Source organism: Equus caballus, chromosome 11 (assembly GCF_041296265.1).
Source record: "Equus caballus isolate H_3958 breed thoroughbred chromosome 11, TB-T2T, whole genome shotgun sequence".
NCBI classification, from domain to species: Eukaryota; Metazoa; Chordata; class Mammalia; order Perissodactyla; family Equidae; genus Equus; species Equus caballus.
The window spans coordinates 15783285-15810287 of NC_091694.1; the positions used below are offsets into that span (position 1 = coordinate 15783285).

Genomic DNA, 27003 nt, shown 5'->3' on the forward strand with positions numbered 1-27003 from the left:
TTATTACACACAGTGCTAATATCAGAACATGAAGGTGAATGCGTGTGTATATCTAGAATTTTTTAAAAAGCCCCCAAGTTATCCAAATGAATTTACCACTCTACTCTGTAGAACATTTTCCCACAATTGCTAACATAACCAAAATCAGCTAAAGCAAAATTCTGAGGGAATAAACCAGCTTTTCTTGGTCTTTTCCATTTGTCCTCCCTTCAAGCCTTTTCCTAACTGATTATTGCTGATCAATGTCTGCAGAGAGGTCCTGCCTTGTCAAACTTTGAGATGAATTCTGGCATAGCACCCCTTCGGCTCCTGGCACAGAGGCTGACCGCTCAGCTCTGGCATTGTGGTCTCAGGCAGGCCAGACTACCTACAGAACACAGATTCATTCCTTGTTCAAATCACAGCATCTCCAATAAGTCTGTGTGAACCAGGTTAGGGCAAAAAGCAAAAAGCAGCAGCAATTTATCCAGTGGTCTCATGGAGGAATTAGTCCTCTCATTGTCTAGAAAAAAGAAAGGAGGAAGTTAAAACCAGAAGAATTTTATATTTTAAATTCCCCTGCTGACAGTCTTGCCAGGGACTGATGGAGCACTGCAAAATTCCAAAGATCTATCAAAAATACTTATGCGTACTAAAAGACTTTCTCTTTATTGCTGCCAATCTCACATCTACTAACAAAGGCTACAGAACGTTACTAGGTATCATCACTGTGCCTAAAACACATGTGTATGTGTTCACTACTATTTGTTGAATTGATGAGCAAATGAATGAGAATTCTAAAAGGTTGCCACAAATCCTGAGAAATGAAAAATTATATGATACAGTCAAAATCATTAGGTGCCAAACAGATAAAGTAACTGCATTAAAGATCTCAGGGGAATCAGCACAGGATGCCAAGGGAAACATTCATCCCATGTGTACAAGGTGGTCGGTCTTACCCGGATTCACCACCAGTATTCTTCAAAAAGCATCAGAGATACCTACAGTTTCCCTTCTCAGAACCTCAAAAATGTCTTCTAGATGTTAAATCTTAAAGCGCAAATGGTCCGCTAGTTAAATATTAGGGCAAAATAAATCCCATCACACTGCCAATTCTATTCAAAACCAACCCTGAAACATGCAACTAAGCAGAACAGAAGCCCAGAAACAGCCACCCATCTTTCCCCACAAAACAGGGGAAATACTACATGTCTAAAGACCACAGACATTGCCAAAACTCAGGAGAAATACCAGAGTTCTTCTCTCAGAGCTAGTGTCTAAGCCAGGTAGAACAAGAGAAAATGGGCTTAAACCAGCACATTATAGTATTTGGAATATGACTACAAGAAGCTTCTAGACCACATAATGGGTTTGGTTGAAAGGAATCAAGGGAATTTTTTCCCCTGAGTCTTTAAAAGGCAGAGGAATGAACATAATAACCTTTTGAAGCAGCTTTCTGACCTAAGGTCCTGATTTCTCTCTGGAAAATACAAAAGTCAAATTTACCTAACACCCATATAACTCTCCTTGATTTTATTTCAATTATAGGCACTATATTCAATTGTAGGTTTTATAATAATAGCCAACATTTCTAAATTGCTTACTATGTGCCAGGCAGAGTTCCTAAGCCCATCACAAAGGAGACAAGATCTAACTCTAGAGAAATAGCTGTGCTCCTGAAAAACTGTAAACGAACTTACTATGTTCAAATGTTTTTTACAGGACCTTTATGTGTAAAAAAAAAGAACCCCTTTCCTACAATAAACTGTGGGTCAGAAATAAGAGTGACCTGTGCAATGCCCCACAGCTAGTCAATGGACCAGACAAGACCCAACCCTAGGTCATCTGGCTTTTTCTCCCTGCACCATGCCTGTCACTGTCCATAGAGTTTTATTCTTCTTAAGTCATGGTGTTCATGCCGTCAAGCAGGACTACAGGCTTTAACCACTACTAGCCAAGGTTTTCAGTTGCTCTGATCACTATCAATCACAATGTTTAATACAATAAAAGGAAAAGATAAAGGGGTAAAGGAAAGAAAATTCTTCCAAGTGACTTATTCAACAACTTTCAAAAATAAATTTATGCTGCACTGCCAGCTTAAAAAGTTCCTCCTACTACCCGTGTTTCTATGAAGGGTTCTCAAATTGTGGATGTCCAGAAAGAAACTACTCAAGGTGAGACAACTGTATTAGCATGAAAGAAGCCAAAAGATACGGCAAGTGTCATCCTCCTCCACTCAGAAAACAATGACTGGATCACGGCCATAGGCCAGATTTCCAAAAAGAGACCACTCTGAAGAGGACGGATGTCAGGCAGCAACAGCAATCCTGGCAGAAGGGCTGGGGGCATAAATAGTCGTACGGGTGGTGGTGGCGGGGAGCTGCGCAGTGAAGAGTCATAACAGAAATCTGGTGTGGCCAGGAGTGAATGACTACCAAGTGAGGCGCCAGCATTTTCCTTCACAGCCATCACTCCGTCTTCCCTCCTCCACCCCCCAACTGAAGCAAGGCGGCCGGAGAAGAGAGGGACAGGAGTGGTAAACCGCGTAGCTTTCGGGTGTAAACTCGGCTTTGAGACCAGTTTCCGCCATGAAATAGCCATCTGACTCGGGTTAAGTCACAACACTGTGCCTCAGTTTCCCCATCTGTAAAATGGGGGTAACCACACTCCTGACTGCACAGGAAAGCTACCAGGATTAAATGAGACAACGAATGAGAAACCCTCTGCACAGCGCCGGCCACAGAGGAACCGCTCCGTGGCGCTAAGGCAAGTTCACAGGAGGGTCCTGGGATCTGGGCTCCGGCCCGGAAAGGGCGCTCCCAGGGCCCGCTCCCCGCCAGCCGGGTTCCGAGCCCTTGCCCGGCCCACCTTGTTGTTGTACTCCTCCACGAAGCTGCCCAGCGCCAGGCGAAAGCGCTTGTCGGGCCGCACACTCCAGTTCATGGCGTAGACGGTCCAGGGCGCTTCATACTTGTAGATCTCCTTCCGTTTGCCGTGCAGGGACATGGTGGCGGCGGCGGGGCCGCAGTGCGGGCCCGGTCGGCAGCGGGCTGCGGCGGGCGGAGCACGAGTCGAGCGGGGAGCCGGGCCGGGGACCGAGGGGTCGGAAAGGAGGCGGGGCGGGGGCGGGCAGGAACGGCCTAGTCCGGAAGCAGGGCCGCGGCAACAAACAACTACGAACGGGCCCGACCCCACTTTCAAACCCCCTTCGGCTCGGACAACCACCACCTTCCGTTTGAGACGCCGCCCCGCCCTCTCGAACGGAAGCCACGCGACACCCGCAGCGGCGCCGGCCGTTGGCTGCCTGACACGTCCTTTCGAACAATTACTTCCCCTCATTGGCCATTGCACCTGAAGCTTCTGAAACCTTCTCGCTATTGGCATAAATGTCTGTCGTTTCAACTATTTGCCCCGCCCAACCCCAGGGGGCAGGCGCTTTCGCAGCCCCGAAGATCATTGGCTGACAAAGATGTCAGTCAGACAGATAACGGCGCAGTGCAGGTGAATGGGGGCGTGGGTGGCAGAGAGGCTAGTGTGCAGAGCAGTAGGCCTTCAAGTTCTAGGCCGAGGGTCTGAGAGGCAAACCTCTTGTGTGACCTGCTCAGACTTCCCTCTGCAGTTGCTATTCCGAGCAGCTTCTCCACGCTGTCGAGAAAAAATTAAAATTCTACCTTACCGGAGGGCCTGCTGTATTTCGCAGCACTGAGCCCCGCGGCCTGTCAGCCTGGCCCGCGCCACACGGCGACCACCTTAATTCCCCACTCGTGCCAACGCCCCGTTTAAGCCGGAGAGTTGTTCTCCCAGTGCCCCAAGGGCAGGCCGCAGACACGCCGTTTGAAAACCAGCTTCCGTCGGGCCTTTCCTCGCTTTCCTGGCCGTTCTAGAAACGCTCGGAATTCTAGGGTTGGAATTCAATAGGCAGCGACCCGACCAGCTTGGCTCTAAGTTTTTGGCAGTTCCCTGCCCGTCCCTTCCCCGCCGGGTCCCAAGGCAAACGCTACTCAAGCCCTAAATATACCTGTACCAGAGTCTGAAGTGGAGGAGGGTCCAATCTAGGTAACATTTCTATAATTTAAATGGTTTCCAATTCTTTGCTATCAGTAAAACTAAAGGAGTATTGAGAGAAGGATTGTATTGAATTGTTAGATTGTTAACAGACAACTCAGAATTTAAATTGAGTGACACAAACCCCTTGGAATTCTAGCTACTTACTTATGTAAACAAGTTTTCTCTGTGCTTAAGTTTTTAAAAAAGGAAAGAAAAATGTTGCTGAACCTTGTCTTACTCTAATAAAAAAATGATATTTATCCACACACATGAATTGAGAGGAAAATACCCTCTTCTAAGAGATCTATTTCCAATAAAATTTGTTTTTATAAGAATTTGAACATATATTTATGTTGTCTTGAACAACTCTGTACTAATAAGTGTAACCATTAAAGCCTTAGTAAGCTTACAAAAAAATCGATTTTAAAATTTCAATTTGTGTATATATATATTTGTGTTGCAAACAGATATGATAAGGTTATCAATAATAGACTTTAAAGTATGGAAATAAGTTACATGGAGCGTAAACTGTGGGAGGAATAGAGTGGAATTATGAGAAAAGAAAAAGGAATAATGCTAAAGAAGAGCTTGTTCTGGTGTTTTTAAAATGAATAATGTTGGCTCTTAAATCTCTAGGCTATTTGGGTCAAAATGGATCAATGTAAATGAAACCATTTATAAAGTGTCAATATTTACCACACACTGGAAATTACATCCTTTGCAACTATTTAAACTTATCAGTTAAATACTTCAGATGTCAACTTAAAAATGTAGGGGAGGGGAAGTACATTTTCAAAATTTTTTTAGGCCATGCTGGAGCAAAAAGGACTGAAGACCAATGACCAGGTAGTTTTTGGACAATAGCCAATTTCAGTGGAGTAGTTAACTGCACATGTTCTCAAGCCGGACCATCTGGGTTGAAATTACACCGTCCTTTTCCTATAGTGTTGGACAAGATTGTGTTTTTTTAAATCGAAGTATAATTTACACATAGAAGTGCACATATTTTCACAACCTGAAACATATTCATGTAACCAGTACCATCAGGAAACAGAACACTACCAGTAACCCAGAAGTCCCCCTCATCCTTAGGTGAGTTCCTTAGTCTCTCTCTGCTTCTAATCCCACATCTCTAAAATGGGGATAATAATATCGACACCACAAGGTTGTTGTGAGGATTAGAAGAACTAATATCTGCAGAGCAGTCAGCATGGTACCCAGCACAGGGTGAGTGCTATGGAAATATTGGCTGTTGTTGTGATTCCCAATGGCCACCAAGTCAACACCTCTCTGCTTCCTTTCACTCCAGCCTGGCTAAGAGCCCCATGGTCCAGGGCCTCCTGGGCCCAGCAGAGCCACCTTCATGTCCCCAGCACACAGCTCCTTTGAGAGGGGCTTGGAGAAGACAACAGATGTTGGGGTCATGGCACAATCAAGGACCTAATAACACTCAGGTAAGTTATACACCCAGCTCAAAGTGAAATGTACAGACTTTATTAGCTGCGAGGCACTCCACTGCCTGCTACAGTCCCAAAGGTCATCACAGAACCATCAGGGGCAGAGCAGCTGAGGGCTGGAGCTCTGTGCCCTGATGTGTCCGCTACAGAGGACACTTTCATCTCCAGCTGAGTCACAGGCCCCAGGCAGGAGGTCTGACCAACCGTGGGTGCTGGGCTGCGAGGTGGTGGATAGTTCTGAGCCAGGAGGTGATTGCTCCCAACCCAGAGCAAGGTTCTCACACAAAAGATCAGAAACTTCTTCTCTTTTCCTCATTGACCCCTCTGTCCTGTAAGCTACCTCCTCCACTCCCAAGGCTCACCCACCCTCCACCAGGCCCACTGTCTAAACAGAGGAGCCTCTTCACCCGTGCCATCTTGGGTCTCCTGGGTTAGCACTTTATAGCTACTCTAGCAGAATGGTTTTCAGAGGCCCATTTTGGCAGCTGCCTGCTTTCCCCAAATCCTTAACTCTCACCTCATCCACCTTCAATCCCCTCGTGGTGTCTTTTATCTTGCAGTTCAGTGGCTCTAACTCCCTGCAAATCCAGGATCGGAGCCATGTCTCTGGAACTCCAGCTGCTTGGGGACAGAGCTGAGATGTTCAGGGAGGGAGGGGAAGCGGGCACCACAGACGAGTCCCTGTACCTCCAGGGGACAGAGAGGAGAGGCCAGGGGTGGCAGGAACTCCTCAGGCTGCTCCTGTTCCGAGGACAGTGTCAGCGTTTTGTCCATTGCCGTGATGAGGTTAGGCAACCTGGAGGAGGAGTTCCTGTGCTTCGGCCCACATTTGTCCAAGTCACCAGAGCTTTGGGTCTAAGAAGGGCAAGAAAGGGGGAGCCATGCAGTGTGTGGAGCTCCCCTAGGCCACCCTGACTTTAGGGATGGGAAGTGGAAGGAACTGTGTCCTGCTGCCCTTGCCCCAGCTGTGGGGTCTGCAGTCACAATCTGGGCTTTGCCACCACCCATCCAGGCTACCGTGTCATGACTCAGACCATAAAGGAGAACAGTAGAAGCCTCAGCTGCTCTCAGACCACAGAGGCCCTGGGCCTGATGCCACACTGAGACCAAGATGGGGGTGGGGGAAGGCCTGCAGCTGCCTCCAGGCAAACCCCTGTGGATCCCCTCACCTGCTCACCTGTGCAGGGGACAGACTGCCCTGGGACAGCCTAGTTTCTGGACTCTGAGTCACTGAGGCCGCAGGAAACAAGGCCAGGTCATTGGAGGCAGGGGCTCCCAGAATGTAGCCAGTGTGGCCTTGGGGCAGTGGCTGCTGAAGGAGCTGAAGGATGCGACTGAGGTCTGAGGACATGCGGGACTCCAGCCTGCCAGACAGAACCCCACAGTCAGGGTCAAGGTCGGGATTGGTGGGAGCAGTTTAGCTCCTGAGGGCAGCTCTCAGTTTTTTGCCTTCATGCTGTTTCTTCTGGATGGAATGGCAGCCCGGGCCCTACCTGAAGCTATTTCCCCACCACAATCCAAAGTCCCCTTAGCACATATTTGTCTCTGATAACAGTGACCAGGCATAGTGCACACATCATTCAGTCCTCATAACGAAGCTTTGACGTGGGTATTCTGATAATCCCCATTTCACGAAAGGGCAAACTGAGGCCCAGAGTGGTTAAGTAACTTGCCTACATTCTTGATGGTAAGTTGCAGAGCCAAAATTTGAACCCAGGACTGTACTGCCCCTAAGCCCTCACTCTGCCACCACAGCCCTGCCATCCACAGGCCATACTCCCTTCCCAAGGGCCCAAGGAATTTGTTTCTGCAAGAGGTTATGCCTCTCCCTCGAGAAGACTTCCTTGGCATATTCTGGGATTTGCTGGGACAAGCCATCCAAAGAATTGTGCTTAGTGACAGGGATGGAAAGGTTTGCAGATAAATGAGATCAGCCGTTCTAAAACTCATGGGATATCCAGTGCCATCCCTGAGCCACCAGGAGGGGGCACCCGTGCCTAGCCCAAGGCTGGGCCTACCCTGCTGTGCCTGTCCCTAGCCTGCAGGGGCACTCACCTGTTCATCTGGGCCTGCAGCTGCTCTAGCCTGGAGCCTAGCTCCCGAGGCCAACAGTCTGGGTCTCCCTGAGGGTTTGGGGGGCTGTGCCTTGGCCTTGGGGGCACTTGCTGCAACAACTCAGGCCAGAGGCCAGATGCATCTGAGATGCTCAGGGACGGGGCTGCGCCTGCAGTAGGGAAAGGAAAGCCTGAGCTTCAGTTCAGCTGGTTCCACAGGCCTGAGCCCATGCCCCTCCCCATACCTGCAATGGGAACACAGGGCGGGAGGAGGGGATCTCCTTACCTGGGTGACCTGGAGTACGAGGTCCTGCCCCCAGTGTGGTCTGGCTTCCAGGACCCAGAAGGCTGTAGCCCTGAGATGGGGACTGGGGACCCAGCCTGGGGGGGCTGGCTGGGTGGGGCCCTCCAGCCCTGGCCTCACTGTCCAGAGAGCTGCAGCCCAGCAGGTCCCCTGGTGCCTTGATGTGGAGCCCCAGGGGGCTGGCTGGTATCCACCCCTGGGGGCAGCCCTCAGGCTCTGAGGACATAGGGGGAAAAAGGGGGAAGGGCCTCTAGCAAGGAGCCTAGGGAGGGAGCCCCTCTCCACTCAACCAGGGGCTGGGGAGGCCTCTCCCAGGGAAGGACCTGAGAAGGGACAGGAGGCTGGCTGAGGCTTTGGGCTGGGGTGGGACAGACACTGCAGGGCGGGGGCTGGCTTTGCTCACCTGTCTGCTTATCACTGAGGAAGAAGCCTCGGTGGTCCTGGCTGACTGGAGCCTGTTGGGGTGATGACTGGAGACCCCCATCTGCCTTGTGGGGAACAAGAGCATCAAGCAACAGGGACCAAAGCTTGGACAGGGCCTCTTTGTTCTCCCATGCCCTCCGTACTCCCCCTGCCATGACCCTTGTAACAACTAGATGAGAAAGTGGTAATAGGTGTCTGGGTTCTCCCATGATGCTCCAGGCAGCTTCCTGCAGGCTCTCTCCTGCGTGGGTGGGCAGAACAGGGGCTTGGAGATGTGCAGACTGCCCAAGAGTCTTGGGAGAGGCTGCCTTGAGAGGCAAGATTTGAGGGGGTGGGGGCAGAGGAGCTGTTCTTTCAGTCCTCCCTTTCCTGAGCCCTGGTGGTCCCTCCCTCAGCATGGGCCAATGGGGAGTTTCCTCTGAGGAGACTGGATCTGGAACCCCAATCCCTCAGGGGCCAGCCCAGTGGCGCAGTGGTTAAGTGTGCACGTTCCGCTTCGGCGGCCTGGGGTTTGCTGGTTCAGATCCTGGGTGCGGACATGGCACCACTTGGCAAGCCATGCTGTGGTAAGCGTCCCACATATAAAGTAGAGGAAGATGGGCATGGATGTTAGCTCAGGGCCAGCCTTCCTCAGCAAAAAGAGGAGAATTGGCAGCAGTTAGCTCAGGGCTAATCTTCCTCAAAAAGAAAAAAAAAAGGAGGTGCCCTCAGCAGTGCTCTTGGTGGCCCACCCTCCTGGCACCATGAGACTTGGGGGCACCTGGGGGCTGAAGATGCCCCAGGCCATGGAGACCATATCCCTCTTGGCCTGGTGTCCAGTCACTGAGCACTCAGGGCACCTGATGGCACCTAGCAGCTGGGACCCACAGGACAGTCTTCTTACAAGATGTCTTCTGGACAGATGAGGTGGGAAGGGAAGAGACTGAGGGAGAGGGAGAATGGCAGAGGGCACAGGGTGGGGAGGGCTGTCCATAGCATGGAAACCTGCTTCAGCACCACCCTCCAGAAGCTGGGGTGGGGCCTGGGCCAGCAGAGACCCTCCTTCTGAGGCTTGGGGAAGGTTATGGTATGGGGGCACTCAGGGCCAGGGTGTTAGCCACTTTGCCACTGCCAGGCGCCTGCCCACTCCTTCCCACCGGCTGATTCCAGACCCCCTCCTCCATGCAGCCCCTTCTGGGTACTTCCAGTCCGTACTGGCCATCCCACTCCTTGGCAACACTGGGCTCCACAGAAATTTGGTCCCCCCACACCCCCTTGTGACTTCCTTGGTTATTTAACTGTGTGGCTCTTTATTTTTCCTGAGTTGCTATAACCTCCACCACTGAGTGATAAGCTTGAGAGAAGAGACACCTCTATCACTTCTTTATACCTCTGAGATCTGGATGGCAGAACCCTCCCTTTCAGCTTGATAGGATGTGGTGGGAAAAGCCTGGGCTATGGATTTGCCCAAACTTCAGTCCACATTTGGCTCTGCCCTTGACTGTACAGCTTACTGTATGGCTGTATGGCTTTGGTCAATTTATCTTCTCTGACCCTCAGTTTCCTCATCTGGAAAATGGGGATAATAACACCATTTGCAGGGGGAAGACTAAATGAGATAATGTAAAAGAAGTCTAGTGCTTAGCATGAGTTGTTGCTTAATAAAAGGTAGCTCTCACCATACATAGCATTATGTTGGCCATGGTAGGCACAGAAGAAATTATAGTAAAGGGTGCAGGATGGGGTTGAAAGGAAGGGAGGTGGTCAGACGGGTCCCCTCAGGTCAGGCAGGCCAAGCCCCCAGCAGCTGGCCAAGGGCCACCACCCACCCTAACCCACCCAGCCCAGACTCACGTCCCGCAGGTTGAAGGTGACTTCCAGCTTACTCCAGAAGCTGTCTGCGAAGGTGGGGTACATGTCCAGCACCTCCAGCAGGTCTGCCCGCTGGATCTTGTGCAGGTCGCAGTAAGTCAGGGCCCGCACGTCTGCACTGGACTTTCCTGGCCGGGCATGGAGGCTAACAGGCTCCCCAAAGATGTCGTTCTTTCCTGCCAGCCAGAGGGGTGGGAGTCTCTCCAGGGTCTGGCTGCAAGCTCTCTTCTGGGGAGCCTCCATGATGGCTCCTTGAGCATGACCTCCCCACCACCTCAGAGATCCTGCCAGGCTGGCGCCTGATGCTCAGGGACAAGGCTAGATGTGCTGGCTGAGGCGGGGAGGGGGTGGGGTGGGAAACCTGCCCTTCCCTGGTTCTCTGAGTCTGCAGAGACCCCCCTCCCTCCCAGCATGTGGGTCCTCCATGGCCCCACAGGACCAGCCTCTATCAGAATCCCCCCTCCTATTTGCCATGTGCTTTGGCACTGCCCCTACCTCCCCAACCCCCCGCCAGGGGACAGTGGGCAGTAAGAGACACTAAAGGCTCCCAGCTCAGCCTCTTCCTCTCTCCTTAGCCTGCTGCAGTGCGTGAGTAAGAGTTCAGGGAACCCAGGGCCAGGAGCACCCAGGTCCCCCAGGGCAGAGCCTGAGGTGTGTCTCTTTGTGTTCTAACTCCCCATTGTGGGGCCAGGTACCAGGGTGGCCCTGGCAGAGAAAGCCTGGGGAAGTCATATTCCTTCTCCGGACCCCAGTGTTTCCATCTCTAAAATGGGTATAACCATATCTGCCTTGCTTACCCCACTGGGCTGTCCAGGGGAGCAGACACAATGCTTGAAGAAGTGCCTCGAAAAGCAAGAGGCACCAGACAGGTTGATGCAAGGGATTGGAAGGGGTGGATGTCACAGGGGAACATGGGCTGTGTACTCGGGGCACGTGGTGAGGGTATTGGGCCCTCCTGGTGCCAGGCACTGTGCTGGCCACAGAGTGTAAACATGAATAAGATGCTGTCCCGCCCACAAGGAGCCCCCAAAGTCCCCGCAAGACAGGCACATACGTAACCAACTAGTTTACAGAACGAGTTACAGAGCCTTAGAACAAGGGAGAACCAAGAGCTATGGGGCCATGGAGAAGGGAGGGGCTTATTCCACCAGGGGCGAGTTGAGGGCAGGGAGGAGGGGGGCTTACGGAGGAAGTGAAGTGGGAGCTAGGTGGTGAGAGTTGAGGAGGACGGGGCCTCTAGGGGAAAGGCAATCTAGACAGAAGAAACAGTGTGTGGTCAGTGCTACATGGTCAGGTCAGGGCTGGGGGGCGGAGAGCCCAGGGCAGGAGTGCCAGGGACCATGACTGTTCTGACATCTACTCCCCACAGGAAAGTCCAGCCCCCTCAGCCTAATGATACCACACAAGGGGTGCTAATGGTTTGCACAGAGAGTGATGGATGGAGGCCAGGACATGTCCCCCAAGAGAACAGGATCACATGTCATTCACAGAGGAGGGGACCGAGGCCTAGAGAGGGAAGAGACTTGCTAGGATCACACATAAAACCCAGAAGCTCGAAACCTGGGCAACATTATAAAGTGATGGTTTTCTAGTAGATGAAGCATTATGATCTAAGGTCCAGTTCCACTCAGGACAAAATGAGAGGATTTCATGTCTCTAACTGAAACTTAAATTGGACTGGCTTCTTAATTATTAATAATGATTATTATCCTTCTCACGTGGATGGCACTTCTAAGATAGGCTGGGAATGAGAGAAGGTCTCATAGAGGAGCCTATGCTTGAGCTCAGCCTTGAAAGATGACAGGGGTCTGCCAGGCAGGGGTGCAAAGTAGGTGCTCCAAGCAGAGTGGCAGCATGTGCAAAGGCACAGAAGTGTGGCAGAGACCAGCAGGTTTAGAGAACTATAAGTAGTTTGTGCGGCTGGAGCATGAAATACCAGGAGGAGGGTGGCAGGACTTAGGGTGGCCAGACTTAGGAGGACTGTGCATGTCACGCACACGGGCTTACATTTGTCTCATGGGTCATGGGGAACCATGAAAGGATTTTGAGGAGAAGAGGAGTATGCACAGATGTGAATTTCAGGTCACTGGCAGAAGGTGGAAGATGAAGTATGGAAGTAGGCCAGACGCAGGGACATGGGAAAGGAGCTCCTGACACCTGCGTAGGAAGGACACGATGAGGGCTGGACCAAGGCAGAGACAAGGAGACAGGTGTGGGAGACAGAGGGATTAACAAGGGGAACAGACAGGGCTCTGTGCCTGCCTGGATGGTGGTAGGGGGAGAGGAAGGGAGAATGATGTTCCCTTGGTTGACTTCCAGGTCTCTGGCCTGGGCAATGGATGGTTCACAGTGATGGGGATGCCAAAGGAGCTGCTTTTGAGGGAAGATGATTTCAGATTGAAATATGTTGTTTGGTCTGGCTATGGAATATAAGGATGGCCATGCCCGGGAAGGAATAGAATATTGCAGTCTAAGGAGAGATTGGAGTTGGCACAACACTCTGGGGGTCCTTGTGGCATAAGTGAGGCTGACATCGTGGGGGCAAGGAACTGGCTCAGTTGAGGGTGTAGGGTGAGGAGAAGAGAACAGAGCACCACATTTGGTGACACCGGCTGAGGGCGGGCAAGAGGGGAGGACAGGGCAGAGGAGTCTGAGGGGCCCTGTCTAGAGCAGTTGGAGGAAAGCCTGGCCTTGGAGACCAAGGGAAGACGACGCTGACGTCCTGGTCAGGAACTTGGGATGGGCTAAAGTCAGGGGGAAGGCAAAGAAGATGAGAATCATCTCAGAGAGGTGAAGTGACCAGGTCACATGGCTGGTAAGTGACAGAGGCTGCGTGTGCCCCAAATCTGTCCCCTGCCCAGCGCTCACATCCCTTCTCCAAAGTGTCCAGTTGTCCCTGTAGCTGCACTGAATGAGACCCGGAAGCCCCCTCCACCCGAGACAAACCCTCGGAATCTCACCCTGAGCTCCTCAGGAGTGGAAGAAGCTAGGAGCCTGCCTGAACTTCTGAGTCAGACACTAGCCCGGGAATCCCTGCTGGGCCACTTGCCAGCATGACCTCTGTAAGCCTCAACTTCCCTATCCGGAAAATGGGACCTATGGCAGAGGTTTGTTCTAAGGATTGCGTGAGCTGGGTATGAAGCTGTCCGCGGCACATGGCAGGTCAGTAAAAGGTGCCACCATCAATCATTAGGAATGGAGTGGTCCAGGCAGGACATCTCTAGTCCCACCGCACCCACCCACACGGGCTTGGCTCTCCCCGGCGGACCCACCTAGGATAGCCACGACCATGTCGTCGCGCAAGATCTCGATGGAGCCCCGGGAGATGAAGTAGAGCGTGGAGAGCACGTCCCCGAGGTGTACCAGCGTGTCCCCTGGAGGAGCGTGCGTCGTCTTGAACTTGACGGCGAGCGCGCGCAGGCAGCCCTTGCTGGCGCCGCGGAATGCCGGGCAGTGCTGCAGCAACGCGCGGTGCAGGTGCAGGCAGATATCGGCCTGCAGGCACTCAGGGAAGCCCTTCAGCACCTGCGAGGCAAGCGGCCGCATCCATCGGGGCACGATCGGAGGTGGGGCTGGGGGAGCAAGTGGGAAGGGCTCTGGGGACGCCCTGCCCCGCGGGACCTTGGCCTTCCCCGGGGCGTTAGCCAGAGCTGGGACTTCAGCTGGGTCGCACACCCTACCCCGGGCAGGGTGGCGGGGGCTCACCGCGTTCATGTCGATGCCATTAGTGTAGGACCAGGCGTGCTGGAAGTACTCTTCGAGGCGCTGTCGCAGCGGGTTTGGGATCTGGTGGAATCGGATGAATTCCTTGACACGCAGCATCTGCGTGTGGTAGCGCGCGGTGCCGGAGTACAGGCGCTGGATGATGGCGGACACGTTGCCGAAGATGCTGGCGTACATGAGGGCTGGGGCGGGGGAGCAGAGGTGCGGAGAGTGAGCTCCTCCACATCCTCACCAGGCCTGCTCCAGGCCTCCCTCTCCCTGGGAGCCCCCTGGTCAAGGACCCCTCTGTCTGGGGCAAAGTCAGAAGCGCCCAGGACAGCACCAGGGTACATGGGAGAAAAAGGTCCCTGGGCTTCCTGCCTTCCTCCCTCTGCCCTGTGCCTCTTGGCATCCTCCGGGACCCAGAGGCCAAACTCCTGAGAAGAAAGAACTAGGGCAATGGATTTTTTTAGTTCAGATTTGTTTTCCCCTTCAAGTTGTGAAAATATAATAAAGGGAAAACTCTTGGTCTCTTGTTTTCACCCATTTTTTTCCTGTTGTTTTTGTTTTTCTGGGCTTTCACATCTCTAAATACTCTGAACATGACAGTCGACGTGTAAAATCCACACTGCCTCTTATGTTCCTAGAACAGGTGTCTCGGGAGGCAGGCAGCAAGTGCAGGGCCTGAGAGCACAGAGAGCCCTGGGAGCCAGACCCCTGGGATGGAACTGGATCTCTGTGTGTAATCCCCGGCAAGTGAGGACCTTCAGTTTCTTAGTCTGTAAACTGGGCTCATAGAATGGCCTTTATGGGGTAGTGATGGAAATGAAATATGGGCCTCTGATAAGCACTTAGAAAAGTGTCTGGCAGGGCCGGCTTCATGGGTGTGTGACTTGTGCTAAGAAGGGCCCTGAGCTTGGTTTAATGCTCTATTGTTACCATCTTGAAATTCTTAATATGTTTTTAACAAAGGGCTCCACGTTTTTGTTTTGCTCTGGGCCATGCAAATGATGTAGCTGGTCCTGGTGCCTGGCACATAGCCAGGGCTGTGTCGGTGTTAAATTCTGTGTATAGTTGGTGTACACATGCAAAACTGGCTTGTGCTGCATGCATAGGATCCTCCTATCACACAAATTGTTACTGGGTAGGTTATGTCTCATTACAAAACTAACAATCGAATTCCCTGGGTAAGGCCCAAGACATGAGGTGGCACTCACAGCCGATGAGCATGACGCAGATAGAGAAGACCTTCTCAGAGTTGGTGTTGGGTGAGACATTGCCGAAGCCCACGCTGGTGAGGCTGCTGAAGGTGAAGTAGAGGGCCGTGACATACTTGTCCTGCACCGAGGGGCCTGAGGCTGGGTCGCTGCCGTTGTAGCGCTTGCCAAGCTGCACACCCAGGCTGTCCAGCCAGCCGATCTTGGGCTCCAGGTAGGGCCGCTCCACGTTGCCGATGGCGTACCAGATGCAGGCCAGCCAGTGCGCGATGAGTGCAAAGGTGCACATGAGCAGGAAGAGCACAGCTGCCCCATACTCAGAGTAGCGGTCCAGCTTCCGGGCTACCCGCACCAGCCGCAGCAGCCGTGCCGTCTTCAGCAGCCCGATCAGGGTTGTCGTCTAGAGAAGCAGGGAGGAGGCCACAGGGCTGGGGGTCAGCCCTTGAAAGGCTGTGCTCAGGACCACATTTATCTACTTCTGCATATGGTCACACAGTCATTCAACAGACACTTGTGGAAAACCTGCTCTGAGCCAGGCTCTTGGCAGTGGGGCGCAGTGTAGGACCTTAAGGAGCTCTCAGCTTAAAGCTCAAAACAGTGTTATGGTTGCTGGCATAGAAGTCCAGGGGGAGCATGGAGGAAGGGGAGGTCAAGAGTGCAGGGACAGGGCAGAGGAGGCGTCATAGAGGAGGTGACACATGAGCTGAGTCTTTAGAGACAAGGCAGGGTCTCCAGGCAGACAAGAGGGAGAGGGAAACCACCTGTGGTGCTGCAGACTGGGCACAGAGTAGAAGGTAGTGGAGCAGTGAGAAATGAGCCTGAAGGCAGGCAGGCTCCTGTGGGCCGCAGGGACCATGAAGAGCTTGGCTTTTATTCCAAGCCATTGGGGAGCCACTGAAGGTTCTGAGGACAGGGGCAGATAAGTGGTTCTCTGTGAAGGGGGTGAGGCTGGCAGGTGTGGGGCTTGGGCAGAGGTGGGTAAGAAGGCCACTCAGTGCCCAGGCAGGGGCAGTGGGAGTGGAGAGGGGGAAAGGACTTGGGGATAGATTTGCTGGGAGTGGGTGGGCATGGGAGCAGGGAGTCAGGATGGACACTCCCTGCTGTACAGGCTGGGGTGACTGAGGGTGACTGGAAGACGGAAGGCAGAGCTGATTTGAGTGGAAAGCTGATCCCAAGGGGGTGGAACAAAAGGACATAGCGGGACTAGAAGCTATGAGAAGAGCATGAAAATGCCCTCACATCAGCCATGGGAAGCTGAGTGGGCACAGTGGAGGGGCTGGGTGGGGGAAAGGGGGACAGGCTGCACTGAGTCCCTTGTAGATTCCCTTTCTTTTTTTCCCAAAGATTGGCACCTGAGCTAACAACTGTTGCCAATCTTTTTTTTTTTTTTTACTATTGCTTTTTCTCCCCAAATACCCCCAGTACATAGTTGTATATTTTAGTTGTGGGTCCTTCCAGTTGTGGCATGTGGTATTCCACCTCAGCATGGCCTGATGAGCAGTGCCATGTCCATGCTCAGGATCCGAACCACCAAAATCCTGGGCTGCCAAAGCACAGTGCGTGAACTTAACCACGGCCATGGGACCAGCCCCTAGATTCCCTTTCTAAGTCTAGGGTAAGTGTGGTTTAGAAATCAGCATGAGGAGCTGAGACCACAGAAGTGCCCATCCCAGAAGGGGCAGAATTCTGGAGCACAGAGAGGGCACCCAGGCCTGGGGCATGGCCTCAGCTGCTCCTTCTCCAGGGCTGGGAGATGACCTCCACTTGCTTTGGCAAAGGTGCCCAATGCCAAGTACTCTCTGCACCCAGAGCTGTGGGGCACAGGGGACGGCCGCAACAACTGGCCTGAATGGGGCTTGCTCACCTCATCAGAGCCAGTGTGGAAGATGAGCAGGTCAAAGGGAATGGCGGCCACCATGTCAATGAGGAACCAGCCCTTGAAGTAGTGGACGGCAATGCGGCGGGGGTGGCTGACCACTTCGTCGTTGGTATTGACATAGGTGGTGCGGAAGTTGATGACAATGTCCACAACAAACATGATGTCCACAATGAGATCCACCACAGTGAGTGGACTGCAGGTGTAGCCGCAGTCCCCACGCTGAGACTCGTCCTGGTCACTGAGCAGAAAGGCAGCCGAGTAGGGTGTGAAGACGGCTGTGTAGATGACCAGCAGCAGGATGAGCCAGTCCCACACGGCCTTGAAGGGGCTGTAGTGCAGGAGGGTCCCACGGTGGATGCGTGGCGCCTGCAGCTTGTACTCCGGCAGCACATCTGCACCAAGGGACAGGACCTGGGGGTGGGGGCCATAGGCTGGTCAGCAGGGCGGCCACCACTGGTGAGATGGGTCTGGGTGGGGTGAGGTCATAGGGGTGAAGCTTGGGAAGGGAGCTGTGGGAGAGGGTGGGTGACAAGGGCTGTGGAGGGCAGAGGGCAGGAGGCAAAGATGGGGTGAGGCATGTGTAAGGAGGCAAGTTCACAAGGTGACAGGTATATTAGGAGGAAGTGCAGAGAGAAGGTGGGGTGCAGCTCTGTCCACAGTGACCCCCGGTTTGAAGCTCACAAATTCCCTCTGAAACAGACCAGCCTGGAGTAGGTGGAGACAGGGCTGAGAGAGAGGGGAGGGCAGAGGAAAGCCAGGCTCAGGGTCATTGTGGGCATGTTCCAGGGAAGAGCCCAGATTGATGGGGTAGCTGGGGGGCGAGTCAATCCTCTCTGGTGGGTTTGGGAGGTTCTCAGTGGTCAGGTTCCTGATGGGAACAGGTTACCCCCAGAATAGCCTCTTCATTCAGGAGGGCCCTGTGGAGCATAGACCAGTGAGGACCCTCCTGGGGCCAACTTTCAGAGCCTTCCATGGAAAAAGTCAAATTTGGGAGTGTGTAGCTGATCTGGGCCCTCAAAAGGTCCTGGGCACCAGGGAGCCTCGACTGCTTCAATCATGTTCAAGGGGGTTTTGATCATTACATTCAGCTGAGCCCCCTCCACTCTGCCCCTCCCACCCCTCCCTCCAAGACTATGGCCAACATAGGATCACCAGGGTCCAGCCCAACATGCCCAGGCTCTGCTCAGTTGCCCAACACAAGAAAGAGCCAGGGCATCAGGAAAGGCATTCTTTTTGAGGCCAGACCTCCCAGGTTGATCCCAGGTCTGACATTGCTATATGTCTGTCTCAGGGCAAGTTTTGTAACCAATGAGCCTCAGTTCCCTCACTGGCAGAATGGGATCACAAAGGATGACAAATTCCCTGGAGTTGTTGTGATTAAATGAGATGGTGCATCTTGATGGCACATTCTGCCCTACATGATAATTCCTCCTCCCTGCTCATCCTCTATCAGACACTGCCCCAACAAGGATGGAGCCTGAAAGGTGTCCCATTGACCACACCACCACTCCAGATGGTCCCAGTTTAAGAAAATCTGCAATGTAAAGTTCTGACCTTGCAAACCAGATCCATTAACAGACGGGGTCACAATAAGGAAGATCCACCAAAGGGCTGGTGTAAACCATAGGGTCCCTGATCTGCCATCCAAACCCCTAAGAGGGACTGCAATGTCCCCACCCTGCAGTGACCTCCTGCTCAGCCTTCAGGCCTCAGTCCCTATTTTGCCTCCCCAGGAAGCCTCCTCTGACCCCGCAAAGACTTGGACCGTCTTTTTTTATTTTCTCCATGCCCCTTGTAAACACCCCTAATCACATGGTTATTCTCCACTGAACTCTAAGCTGCAGCTCCCTCATCCAACATGCCCATCTTGTATGCCCAGCACTTAGTCCCCGTGGGGACCGAATGAGCTCTGAAAACTGGAGCCGTCACAGCCACTGCCCCTCCTTCCTGGGCTGCTCAAAATGAAATTGCAAAGCTTGGGGAGTGGGAGGGAAGCAGCAGGAATTTGAGAGGGTAAGGTGAGAGTGTCTACTTCCTCAGGGCCCCAGATAGGGGCACCATCTCCCCCACCACACAAACCTCTATAGTCTCCCACCACCTCCAAAGCCAGCATGGGGGCCTTTCCCTGGCAAAGCCAGCCCTTCCTAGTGTCACCTGGAGCTGCAGGGCCCTCAGGATGTAGGAACTCAGGGGTGGGATCACACCTTCAGGTCCTTTAAGTTCTGGTTGAGACTAGTGTGACTTCCCTGCTCTGGGCCCATGCCAGCCCCTCCCCTGAGCCCTGTCAGGCACTTCCATCACCTTAGGGCCCACATGGAGTGGGCTAATAAAGCCAAGAGGGGCTGGGACAGGGAGCAGGACAGGAGAAGGCAGGTTGGGTATGGGTAGGGACCACCACTCTCCAATTCAATGCCCCCATCACCACTGCTGCCAACCTGAGGGCCCTGGGGTGAGCAGCTAGGTGGGCTTCCCAGAGTCAGGCCATTGGGCCACCTGCCTGACCTCTGAGGGCCCATCCCTGTAGCCTGGGGTCCTTCCTTCCCCATGGTTCTTGAGCTCCGTGTGGGGCTGAGTCACAGGGAGTTTCCACCCCATCTGCTCCAGCACAGACTGTGCTTCAGGTGCAAAAGGGGCAGGGAAGAAGAAGAGCTGCTCCCCATTCCCACCGCAGGGCTGTTTGCATTTCCCTCTAGAATGGTCACGTGGGGACCAGGACATCAGGCCCCATGAGAAGAGATGGTTTGGATCCAGGGTGCTTTCCTTTGGGCTGGCTGAGAAGGAGCTGAGGGAGAGGAAGGCATTCAGAGCCTGATCCCCAGAAAGCTGCTCAGACAATGCTGAAGATGTCAGCACTGCCTCCCCTCTGCCTAGATTGCAGGAGGATCCTGTTGTGTGTTTATGTTTGTGTAGAGGGGGATAACTGTCACCTCAATGGTAAGGGGCAAGAGCAGGGCTGGGGGCCTCTGGCCATCCCTCTTCTCAATATGGCCCTGACACCTCCTCTCTCTGCTTCTCCTTTTCTGTGGCTGGCAGAGCCTTGGGTAGGCCCCCTTGGTGGCCTGCATGTTCCCTCACTCCCAGGCCTAGGAGGTGGCACTATTCACAGGCTCTGTTGACCCCAATCTCCGCTGGCTCCAGGAGCTGGGCATCAGGGTGGTGGACTCAGGGTAGGTCTTCAGGTCTAAAGAATCAGACTCAAGCAGGACAGGAGGCCTGGGGCTCAGACCAGATACTAGGAGGCTCTCTCTGCTTGTCCAGGCCCCAGAGGAGCCCAGGCCCAGGGCCTGAGAAGGGATCCTCAAGGCCCGGCACAGCCCCATCCGCCCTGCCCTGCAGGCCGCACCTGGGTGACCTTCTCGGTGACATTCTGGGTCCGCTCTACCACCTTGTGGGGTGCGATGATCTCAATCTCCGTGGTGGAGCCCGAGCGGTGCTTCTCCAGGTTGAACTCCACAAAGTTGAGCGTGAACTGCGGGATCTGGCTGACGGTCCTGTACTTGACCCTGCCCGCACCAGGCCCCTGTGCACCCGGCCTGCCATGAGAGCCCTCTGAAACCAGGGCCAGGGTCAGAGCAGCCAGGGCCAAGGGACCAGCTGCTCCATTTGGTGCCCCCACTCGCCCCTTCCACCACCATCTGCACCCCTCCTCACCAGAGCCCAGGAAGCTCTGGGACAGCAGGCGCTGGGACAGGCTGCGGCTCCCTCTCTTGGCCAGGAGCTGGGCCAGGTCCTCAAAGTTGAGGATGAACATGATGACAGCCCCGTCCTCATTCTTTATGGGCACCACATCCACCAGGCAGCGGAAGCTGGAGGCTGCAAACAGCATTGGGAGGTCACTGAAGGAGTCCTCTCCTGCAGGAAACTGGCCAGGGGAAGCTAGGGAGGGGGCTGGGTTAAGGTCAAGTTAAGGGCGGTCACTGGGGTGAGGAGGCCTGGACAGTGACCAGAGCTATTGGGCAGAGGGTTGGTGACATTGCCCAGCAGGTGCCCCACCCACAGGGCAGAGGTGGGGAGAGCAGCTAAGCTGCTCATTAGGAGATAATGTAGCATCGGGCCCAAGTCCACGCTCGGCCCTCAGCTCAGGGCTTAACCTTGAGGCTTGCTTCTGCTGTAATTAAAGCTGAGCAGATGGGGGTGGATTAAGTGGGAGGTGAGGTCGGGCATTCTACCCCCTTGTAGCTCTGGTTGGCCTTGGGTTCAGTTCCCATATTCCCATCCCACAAAGATGCCCTGCTCCCCTGATGCTGGAAGGAACTCATTGTTGAGAACACACTAAGTGCCCAGAACTGAGCCAGTGGGCACATGAGGCCTCAAGCTCCATGGTGGAGCCCAGTGGATCCTTATGGGGAGGCACAGACCCATTTTGCCGATGAGAGCTTGGGGTTCTGAGCAAGTGACTGCTGGGGCTGGGAGGGGACATGGAGTCCTTGGGCTCTCCATGCACAACTGCTTGGAAAGGAGAAGGTGCTTGTCTGGGGTGAGGATGCTGGAGTGAAGGCCCATCTGCTGCTCCAGGCCTGGAAGGGGAGGGTACTGAGCAGAGGTACTGGGACTGGGAAGAGGGCAAGTAGTGGCCTGGGGTCTGGAGAGGGAGAGAGACAGCAGTATGGGGGCAGGACAGGCCCCTCCTGCCACTCTCCCCACCTCTCAGGCAGCCTGGACCTAGCCATTGGGCCCATTGTTCCTCTCTCTGGCTCAAGGGTCTCACCGCCGCCCCCCCTGCCCCCACCATGTTTGTTTGTGGGCGGAACAAAACAAGCTAAATCTGTGCATCCCCCCAGGGCCCAGTCTGTTGGTGTTCGCCCAAAAAGCAGGATCCTAAGGGGCAGGGCTTTAGGTAAACATGCAGATCAGAAGCAGAGCTGCCCTCCCTATGGGCACGTTTGTGTCTGTCTCATTTGTCTGTCCTGGGTGTTGTTTGTTGATTGAATGCATGAAAGAATGTGAGATGGTGGGAGACTGGCTGGCAGAGGTATTGCTACTTTGGGGTCACTCTTGCCCTGACTCTCCATTCACTGTTCACTTCCCTTTGCACCTCCTCACACCATCAGCACTGGGGTGCAGCTGGGCCACCCCCATCCTCCCTCCCACTTTCCTCCCTGCCAACAGGAATCTCCTGGATCAGATTCCCGGACTCCCAGGCACCAGGCAGCCATCTGCCAGCTGCTGCACTGGGCCCCGGGGGAGACATCCACACCAAGGCGAGGCCACCCACCTGCTTCTGTGACCCACTCCTGGGCCCACAGTGCTATAAGCCTGCCTCCCAGGCCAGAGCCTGGCACTCTTGCCAGTCAGTGGCACGGCAAGGGTTGAACACTGGGACCTAGCAGGGAAGCTTCCTGGGCCAGAGGCCTGAGACACTGTCCCCAAGGCCAGGCCATCTCCTTGTTCTCTCTGGCACTGCAGAGATCTGGTCTGGCGGGGGCAGGGAAAGGGCAGAGCTGGGCAGAGGGGCAGGGCCTCCAGGCTCTCTATGCTGCTGCCAAGGCCCAGTCTTCAGGTGGCTGTACCCAACCACTGATGCTGTCTCTGGAAAACTGAGGCTGGGAACAGACTGAAGACCAGCCCATCATAGCAGTGAGGGCTGGAGGGGGGCTGTGTGTGTCATGCTTGCTGCCTTTGGGGTGGGTAGAGATGGGAGGCTATGAGGGTTTGGACAGGTTCCCCAGGCTGTCCTTGCTCACGAGTAATTGTGTCTGGGTGATCGGAAGTGGGTGGTGTGTCACTGAGGTTATGCCCAGGAGGGGCAGTGTTCCTGTGACGTTGCCCCATCCTTGGAGGGGGAGCCACAATTTCTGCCTCATGCTCCCTTCCAGGGGCTCCTCCCGGCACCCCCTCTCTGACCAAGGCCAGCAGGTTTGTCCCTTGGGACACCACACTTCTCTCTGCTGGTCTCTGCCTCTGGGATGTGCTCCTTCCTTTAGTTTCTCATTGCTCCCATCTCTTTATGCACACCCCATCAGGCACCATAGGGAGCCCTCAGGGAGGAGCTGGTGTTACAAAAAGCTGCCACTAAGAGGGTGGCTGCTCCATACCGCCTCCCGGCTTGGTGTTTCTGGCATTCATGAGTGAGTTTGCAGAAAACCATGGGGCCCCTGACCTCAGCCCTTGCCCTGTCCTGCTTATCTGGAGCTAAGGACTGGAGGAGCCCTAGGCTCCCTCTAGTCTGGCTTGAGGATTAGGGGACTCTCTGGTTTGGGGTCATCAGAAAGGAGAAGCCAGCAAAGGCAGGCATGTCTGGGCCCCCTGGTGGGTTCTCAGTGGTAGGGTGGGGGAGGTCTGAGTGCTCTCCACCCCTCCCTCTAGACTCTCATTGGTTCTAATCTTGTGGCCATCACCATTCCTCCTATCTTTTAGGTTCTTATTTCTCCTAATAAAGGCAGATGGAGGAAGAGCCAGTTTCTCAAGGATCTGTGAGCCCTGACTCGTGGGGTAATTTTTGCCAAGTGTCTTGGCCTCTTTGATCCCAACTTTCCACAGCTGCACAGTGTGGAGATACAGGGACGCAGACCTTCCACTTTGACTTGGAGTCAGTGGATTACCCCTTTAGAGGAAAAAGGATTATAAATCAGCTGGAGTTCTGTTCAGGACTCATTCCCACCTCCCTGGAGTCAGGGGGAGTGGGGAAGAGGAGGTATTGACCTGAGGAGGGAAGAAATCACATTAGGATGCCTCTCAGCAGGACTATAAGACATATGTAAATATGATTAAAAAAATAATAATAATGTGGTCAGAGTGGACCACAAGGTGAACATAAGTTATCTGAGTACCACATTCTTCCCTTAAGGTAATGTAGGCCAGGAAGCTCCCTTTTCAGGCCAATTTCAGGCAGCTCCAGGGGGTCAAAAAGCCTTGGACTTATATGACAGAGAAGAGCTTAGGGTAGGGGTGGTAGTAGACTAGAATTTATGGGGCACCAGGTAAGTGGATAATCTTCCATTTTCACCCAGGGCTGGCCTCCAAGATTAGGTCCTTAGGATCCCTTCTGATAACTAGAGGATTCCATCAGGGTTCTGAAGACCTGTGTCCTGATTTCAGAGGATCAAGGCCTGACCTTGACCTCTGCCCCCTGCCCATGTACATGCAGGGTGGTGAGGAGACCTGAAAGTGTGATCTGATATCTCTAGGAGTCTGGAATCAACCCTCACCACTCTGGGGCCCAGGTAGAGCTCTGGGGTCAAGAAGAGGGAAAGAGAAGGACATTTCCTGCTGTCCCATTCTGTTCCCCCAGGACCCTTCTCAATCCCCTGACTGTCACCTCCCTGAAATGACATGAGGAAGTGAGGTCACAGGTTTTAAAAATATTCTGACTTCGTTAACCCTGTGAGTGATGTCAAACTAAGGCAGATTCTCCCTAGTTCCCTAAACACCACCCCTACATTCACATGGGTGGCAGCAGCAGGCAACAGCCAGAGGGACAGCCAGGACCTGCCCAAGAAACACCCTGGAAGCCCTTAAACACATACCCACACGCACACACATGCTCGCATTCACACTTAGCAGTCATGCTCCAAGCACACACCAGGCCCCTGGAACCGGGGCTCTCAGCACTCCTCAGACCCAACCCAAAGGTGCCTGCCCTTTATCTGCACTCAGATGGCCCTCATGCCTGTCATCCCTGGTGAGGGCCCTCCTCCAGGGCTTCCTTCCCCCCAAATCCAACCTCCGAGCACAGGGGCAGTTGGGGTCCTTTCTCCCCTCTTGGGATTACTCAGATCAGATATCTCTGAGGGAAGAATCCAGAGACTTGGGGTCCAGTCCCAGGTTGGACCCCAGCAGTAGGATCTCGAGCAAGTCCCTTCTTTTTCTTGGACCTCGGTTTCTTCAACCATGAAATGAAAGGATGTATCTAAGCCAGTGGTTCCTAAACTTGGGAGAACATCGGAACTGCCAGGGACATTTTTCCAAATACACCTGCTTGGGTCTCACCTCACACCTCTGAGTCAAAGTTTCTCTAGGGAAGGTGTGTTTTGGAAAACATGCCCCAGGTAATTCTGATGCAGAACCAGATTAGGGGGCCATTGATCCAGGGGTTTTCAAAGAGACTTTTAGGATCCTAGTTCCCATCCATCTCTCCCCTCCCCTTGACAGGTCCAGTGGAGACTCTGAGGTCCTGCGGGGAGGGTCTCAAAGAGCTGTAGAACTCTTTATCCTCAGCCCCTGCCCTATGTTTCTGTTCTGCTTGCAGTAAACTTGGGCCAGCAGTAATACCCCAAACTGGATGAGCCTCCAGGTCAGGGCAAACTCCAGACCCTATCTCCCCAAGAAGCTGGGGCTGGGTGAGCCAGGCCCACCCCTCTTTCCCAGCCAGCAGCCCCCATGCCTTGCCTGGCCACAGAGGCCTTGAGGGGGTGACTCCTCCCCTAATCCCCATAGCAGACGGAGATGAGGAAAGGTTAATTTCCGTCCCAGCTGCCTGACAGCTGGGGCTGACAGTGACAGAGTGGACAGCCAGGAGACAGGGGACATGGGGGAGGGATGGTGGAGCAGGAGGCCTGCCAAGGGCCAGGACCAATCCATGGCTCAGCCTGGTCCCCAGCCTCTAAAAAGGACCTCAGAAGGCATTGCATCTGATGTCCATCACTTCCCCCTACAGATGAGGAAACTGAGGCCCAGACAGGAGACACGATTTATCTAGGCCCTTTGTTCCCTGGGTCAGTGCCCTCCCCATGACCACTCAGCTGGACAAGAGAGGGGCCAAGCCTGCCCTGCAGAACCAGTGGCCCAAGGGCACCTCACCATCCTTGCGGTAGTAGAGGATGTCCACCTTGCACTCCTCGGCCCCCAGCAGGGCCTGCGCCAGGCGGGACATGGCACTGCGCGGGGTGTTTGGGCCTGTGAGGAAGTCGCAGGTGCACGGTCGCTGCATCACCTCCACTCGGGAGTAGCCGAAGAGTTCACAGAAGCCATCGTTGCAGTAAATGATGGCGCAGTTCTCCATCTGAGCATTGGCAATCAGGAACTTACGACCTGGGGTGGGAGGTGGGAGGTGGGAAGCCCATGGCAACCAGGATTGGGTGGCAGGGAGGGAAAAAGCATAGGGACTCCTGGCAGCAGTGAGGGTGGAACTAGATGAGGGAGCAGAGCAGTGACCAGAATGAGGGAGGGGGGAGGTCAGGTCTGGGGAGGGTGGGAAGACCAAGGAGGCCAGAGTCATGGGGGAAGTTCATGGGACTCCTGGGAGTATTGAGGGGGTGGCTAGGAGGGGGCAGCAGGACTTTACCAGAGAAGTAGGGGCTGGGGAGTCAGGCAGTGAGATTGTGGGAAGACCAGGGTAGTAATGGGGTCAGTGAAGTGCGAGGAAGGCCCAAGACTTCCTGAAGGCTATAAAGTGGGGTCAAGAAGGAGCAGGGATGTGAACAGATTGGGGCTGGGCCTGGGGAGAGCTCCTAGAAAGACCAGAGTGGCTAGGGTCAGGTGGTGAAAACGAAGGAGTCAAGGAAACCACTGGAGGAAGGAGGGGGGGAGGAAGTAGGACAGTGACAGAAGGGAGTTCAGGGCTTGGGGCCCAAGAAAATAACTCAGGGGAGGAAGAAGGGGCTGCGCTCTGCCCCTCTTGCTCCAGAAGACAGGGTGGCATTTGAGGTAAGTGGGGCCCGCTGGAGAAGGTGTTAGGGACGTGAAAGCGAAGGATTTTGCATTCAGCATCCGGTACCCCCCACCCTGCTCCATTCGAAGTTAACGAAGGGGTCCTGCCACTCCTGCCACCGAACCAGGACTCCAGATCGTCCCCCCACCCCAACGCACACACTCACTCTGGCCCTCGAACTTGCGGATGATGGTGTCCAGGTAAGTGTTTTGGGGCGCGACGTGGCCCCTACGGACCGGCATCTTTCAGCCGCAGCCTCTGCCCAGAGCCACCAGTGCCCGTCTCCCTGCGTCTCCGCCTCTCCTCGGGCTCAGCGGCGTCCGGCTCCGGGTGGGCGCCGCCCTCGGGGAGGGCCGCTGGCCTCGGTGCCCCGCCCGCCGCCTGCGTCTACCCTCGGCGCCCTCTCCGGCCCTCCCTCGCCGGCCGCTCGCCTCGCCTCCTCCCCTCCGCGCCCGCCCGGGAGCTGTCCGCGCCGCGGTGCTGAAAGAAGCCGCGCGGTGG

General features: G+C 54.3%; 2 protein-coding genes and 1 long non-coding RNA gene across 6 annotated transcripts in view; 1 reads left to right on the plus strand and 2 right to left on the minus strand.

Moving 5' to 3' along the window:
• Positions 1-3458, minus strand: part of DCAF7 (DDB1 and CUL4 associated factor 7) — a 28390-nt gene extending 24932 nt beyond the window's left edge. Inside the window, exon 1 of one of the 3 annotated variants that reach the window (XR_002811393.2) lies at positions 2848-3243. Coding sequence is in view for 2 of the 3 variants with exons in the window: in XM_023652241.2 (XP_023508009.2) it covers positions 2848-3363 (516 nt within the window). In the remaining variant the exon portion in view is untranslated. Of the gene's footprint in view, positions 1-2847 lie in introns of all 3 variants that reach the window. The other 2 variants (XM_023652241.2, XM_023652242.2) reach the window with 2 other exon arrangements.
• A 155-nt stretch (positions 3459-3613) lies between these two features.
• LOC111775615 (uncharacterized) lies at positions 3614-14359 on the plus strand. Its single transcript, XR_002811394.2, has 3 exons — positions 3614-4035; positions 5336-5480; positions 13018-14359. It is a non-coding gene; the product is annotated as an uncharacterized lncRNA (long non-coding RNA).
• On the minus strand, positions 5499-26800 carry KCNH6 (potassium voltage-gated channel subfamily H member 6). Of its 2 annotated transcripts, XM_070227076.1 has the most exons (14): positions 26669-26800; positions 25653-25883; positions 20565-20726; positions 20257-20462; positions 16899-17324; positions 15035-15434; positions 13821-14020; positions 13388-13640; positions 10098-10291; positions 8245-8329; positions 7824-8057; positions 7539-7707; positions 6661-6847; positions 5499-6338 (listed from the first exon to the last, which is right to left on the minus strand). In XM_070227076.1, the coding sequence occupies exons 1-14, from the start codon at positions 26742-26744 to the stop codon at positions 6054-6056; spliced, it is 3108 nt and encodes a 1035-aa protein (XP_070083177.1). In that variant the 5' UTR covers positions 26745-26800; the 3' UTR covers positions 5499-6053. The 2 variants fall into 2 exon arrangements, with proteins under 2 accessions (XP_070083177.1, XP_070083179.1); XM_070227078.1 differs by lacking the exon at positions 7824-8057.
• Positions 26801-27003: the final 203 nt, after the last annotated feature.

What these genes read in the sequence shown, in the direction of transcription:
- KCNH6 (XM_070227076.1), bottom strand. Translation starts at nt 26,744, where the DNA reads ATGCCGGTCCGTAGGGGCCACGTCGCGCCCCAAAACACTTACCTGGAC. An exon ending in TCACCGAGAAGGTCACCCAG is followed by an intron (nt 17,325 to 20,256) that starts GTGCGGCCTGCA and finishes CCCCACCCCCAG; the next exon opens with GTCCTGTCCCTTGGTGCAGA. An exon ending in TCACCTTCAACCTGCGGGAC is followed by an intron (nt 8,330 to 10,097) that starts GTGAGTCTGGGC and finishes GTTCCCCACAAG; the next exon opens with GCAGATGGGGGTCTCCAGTC.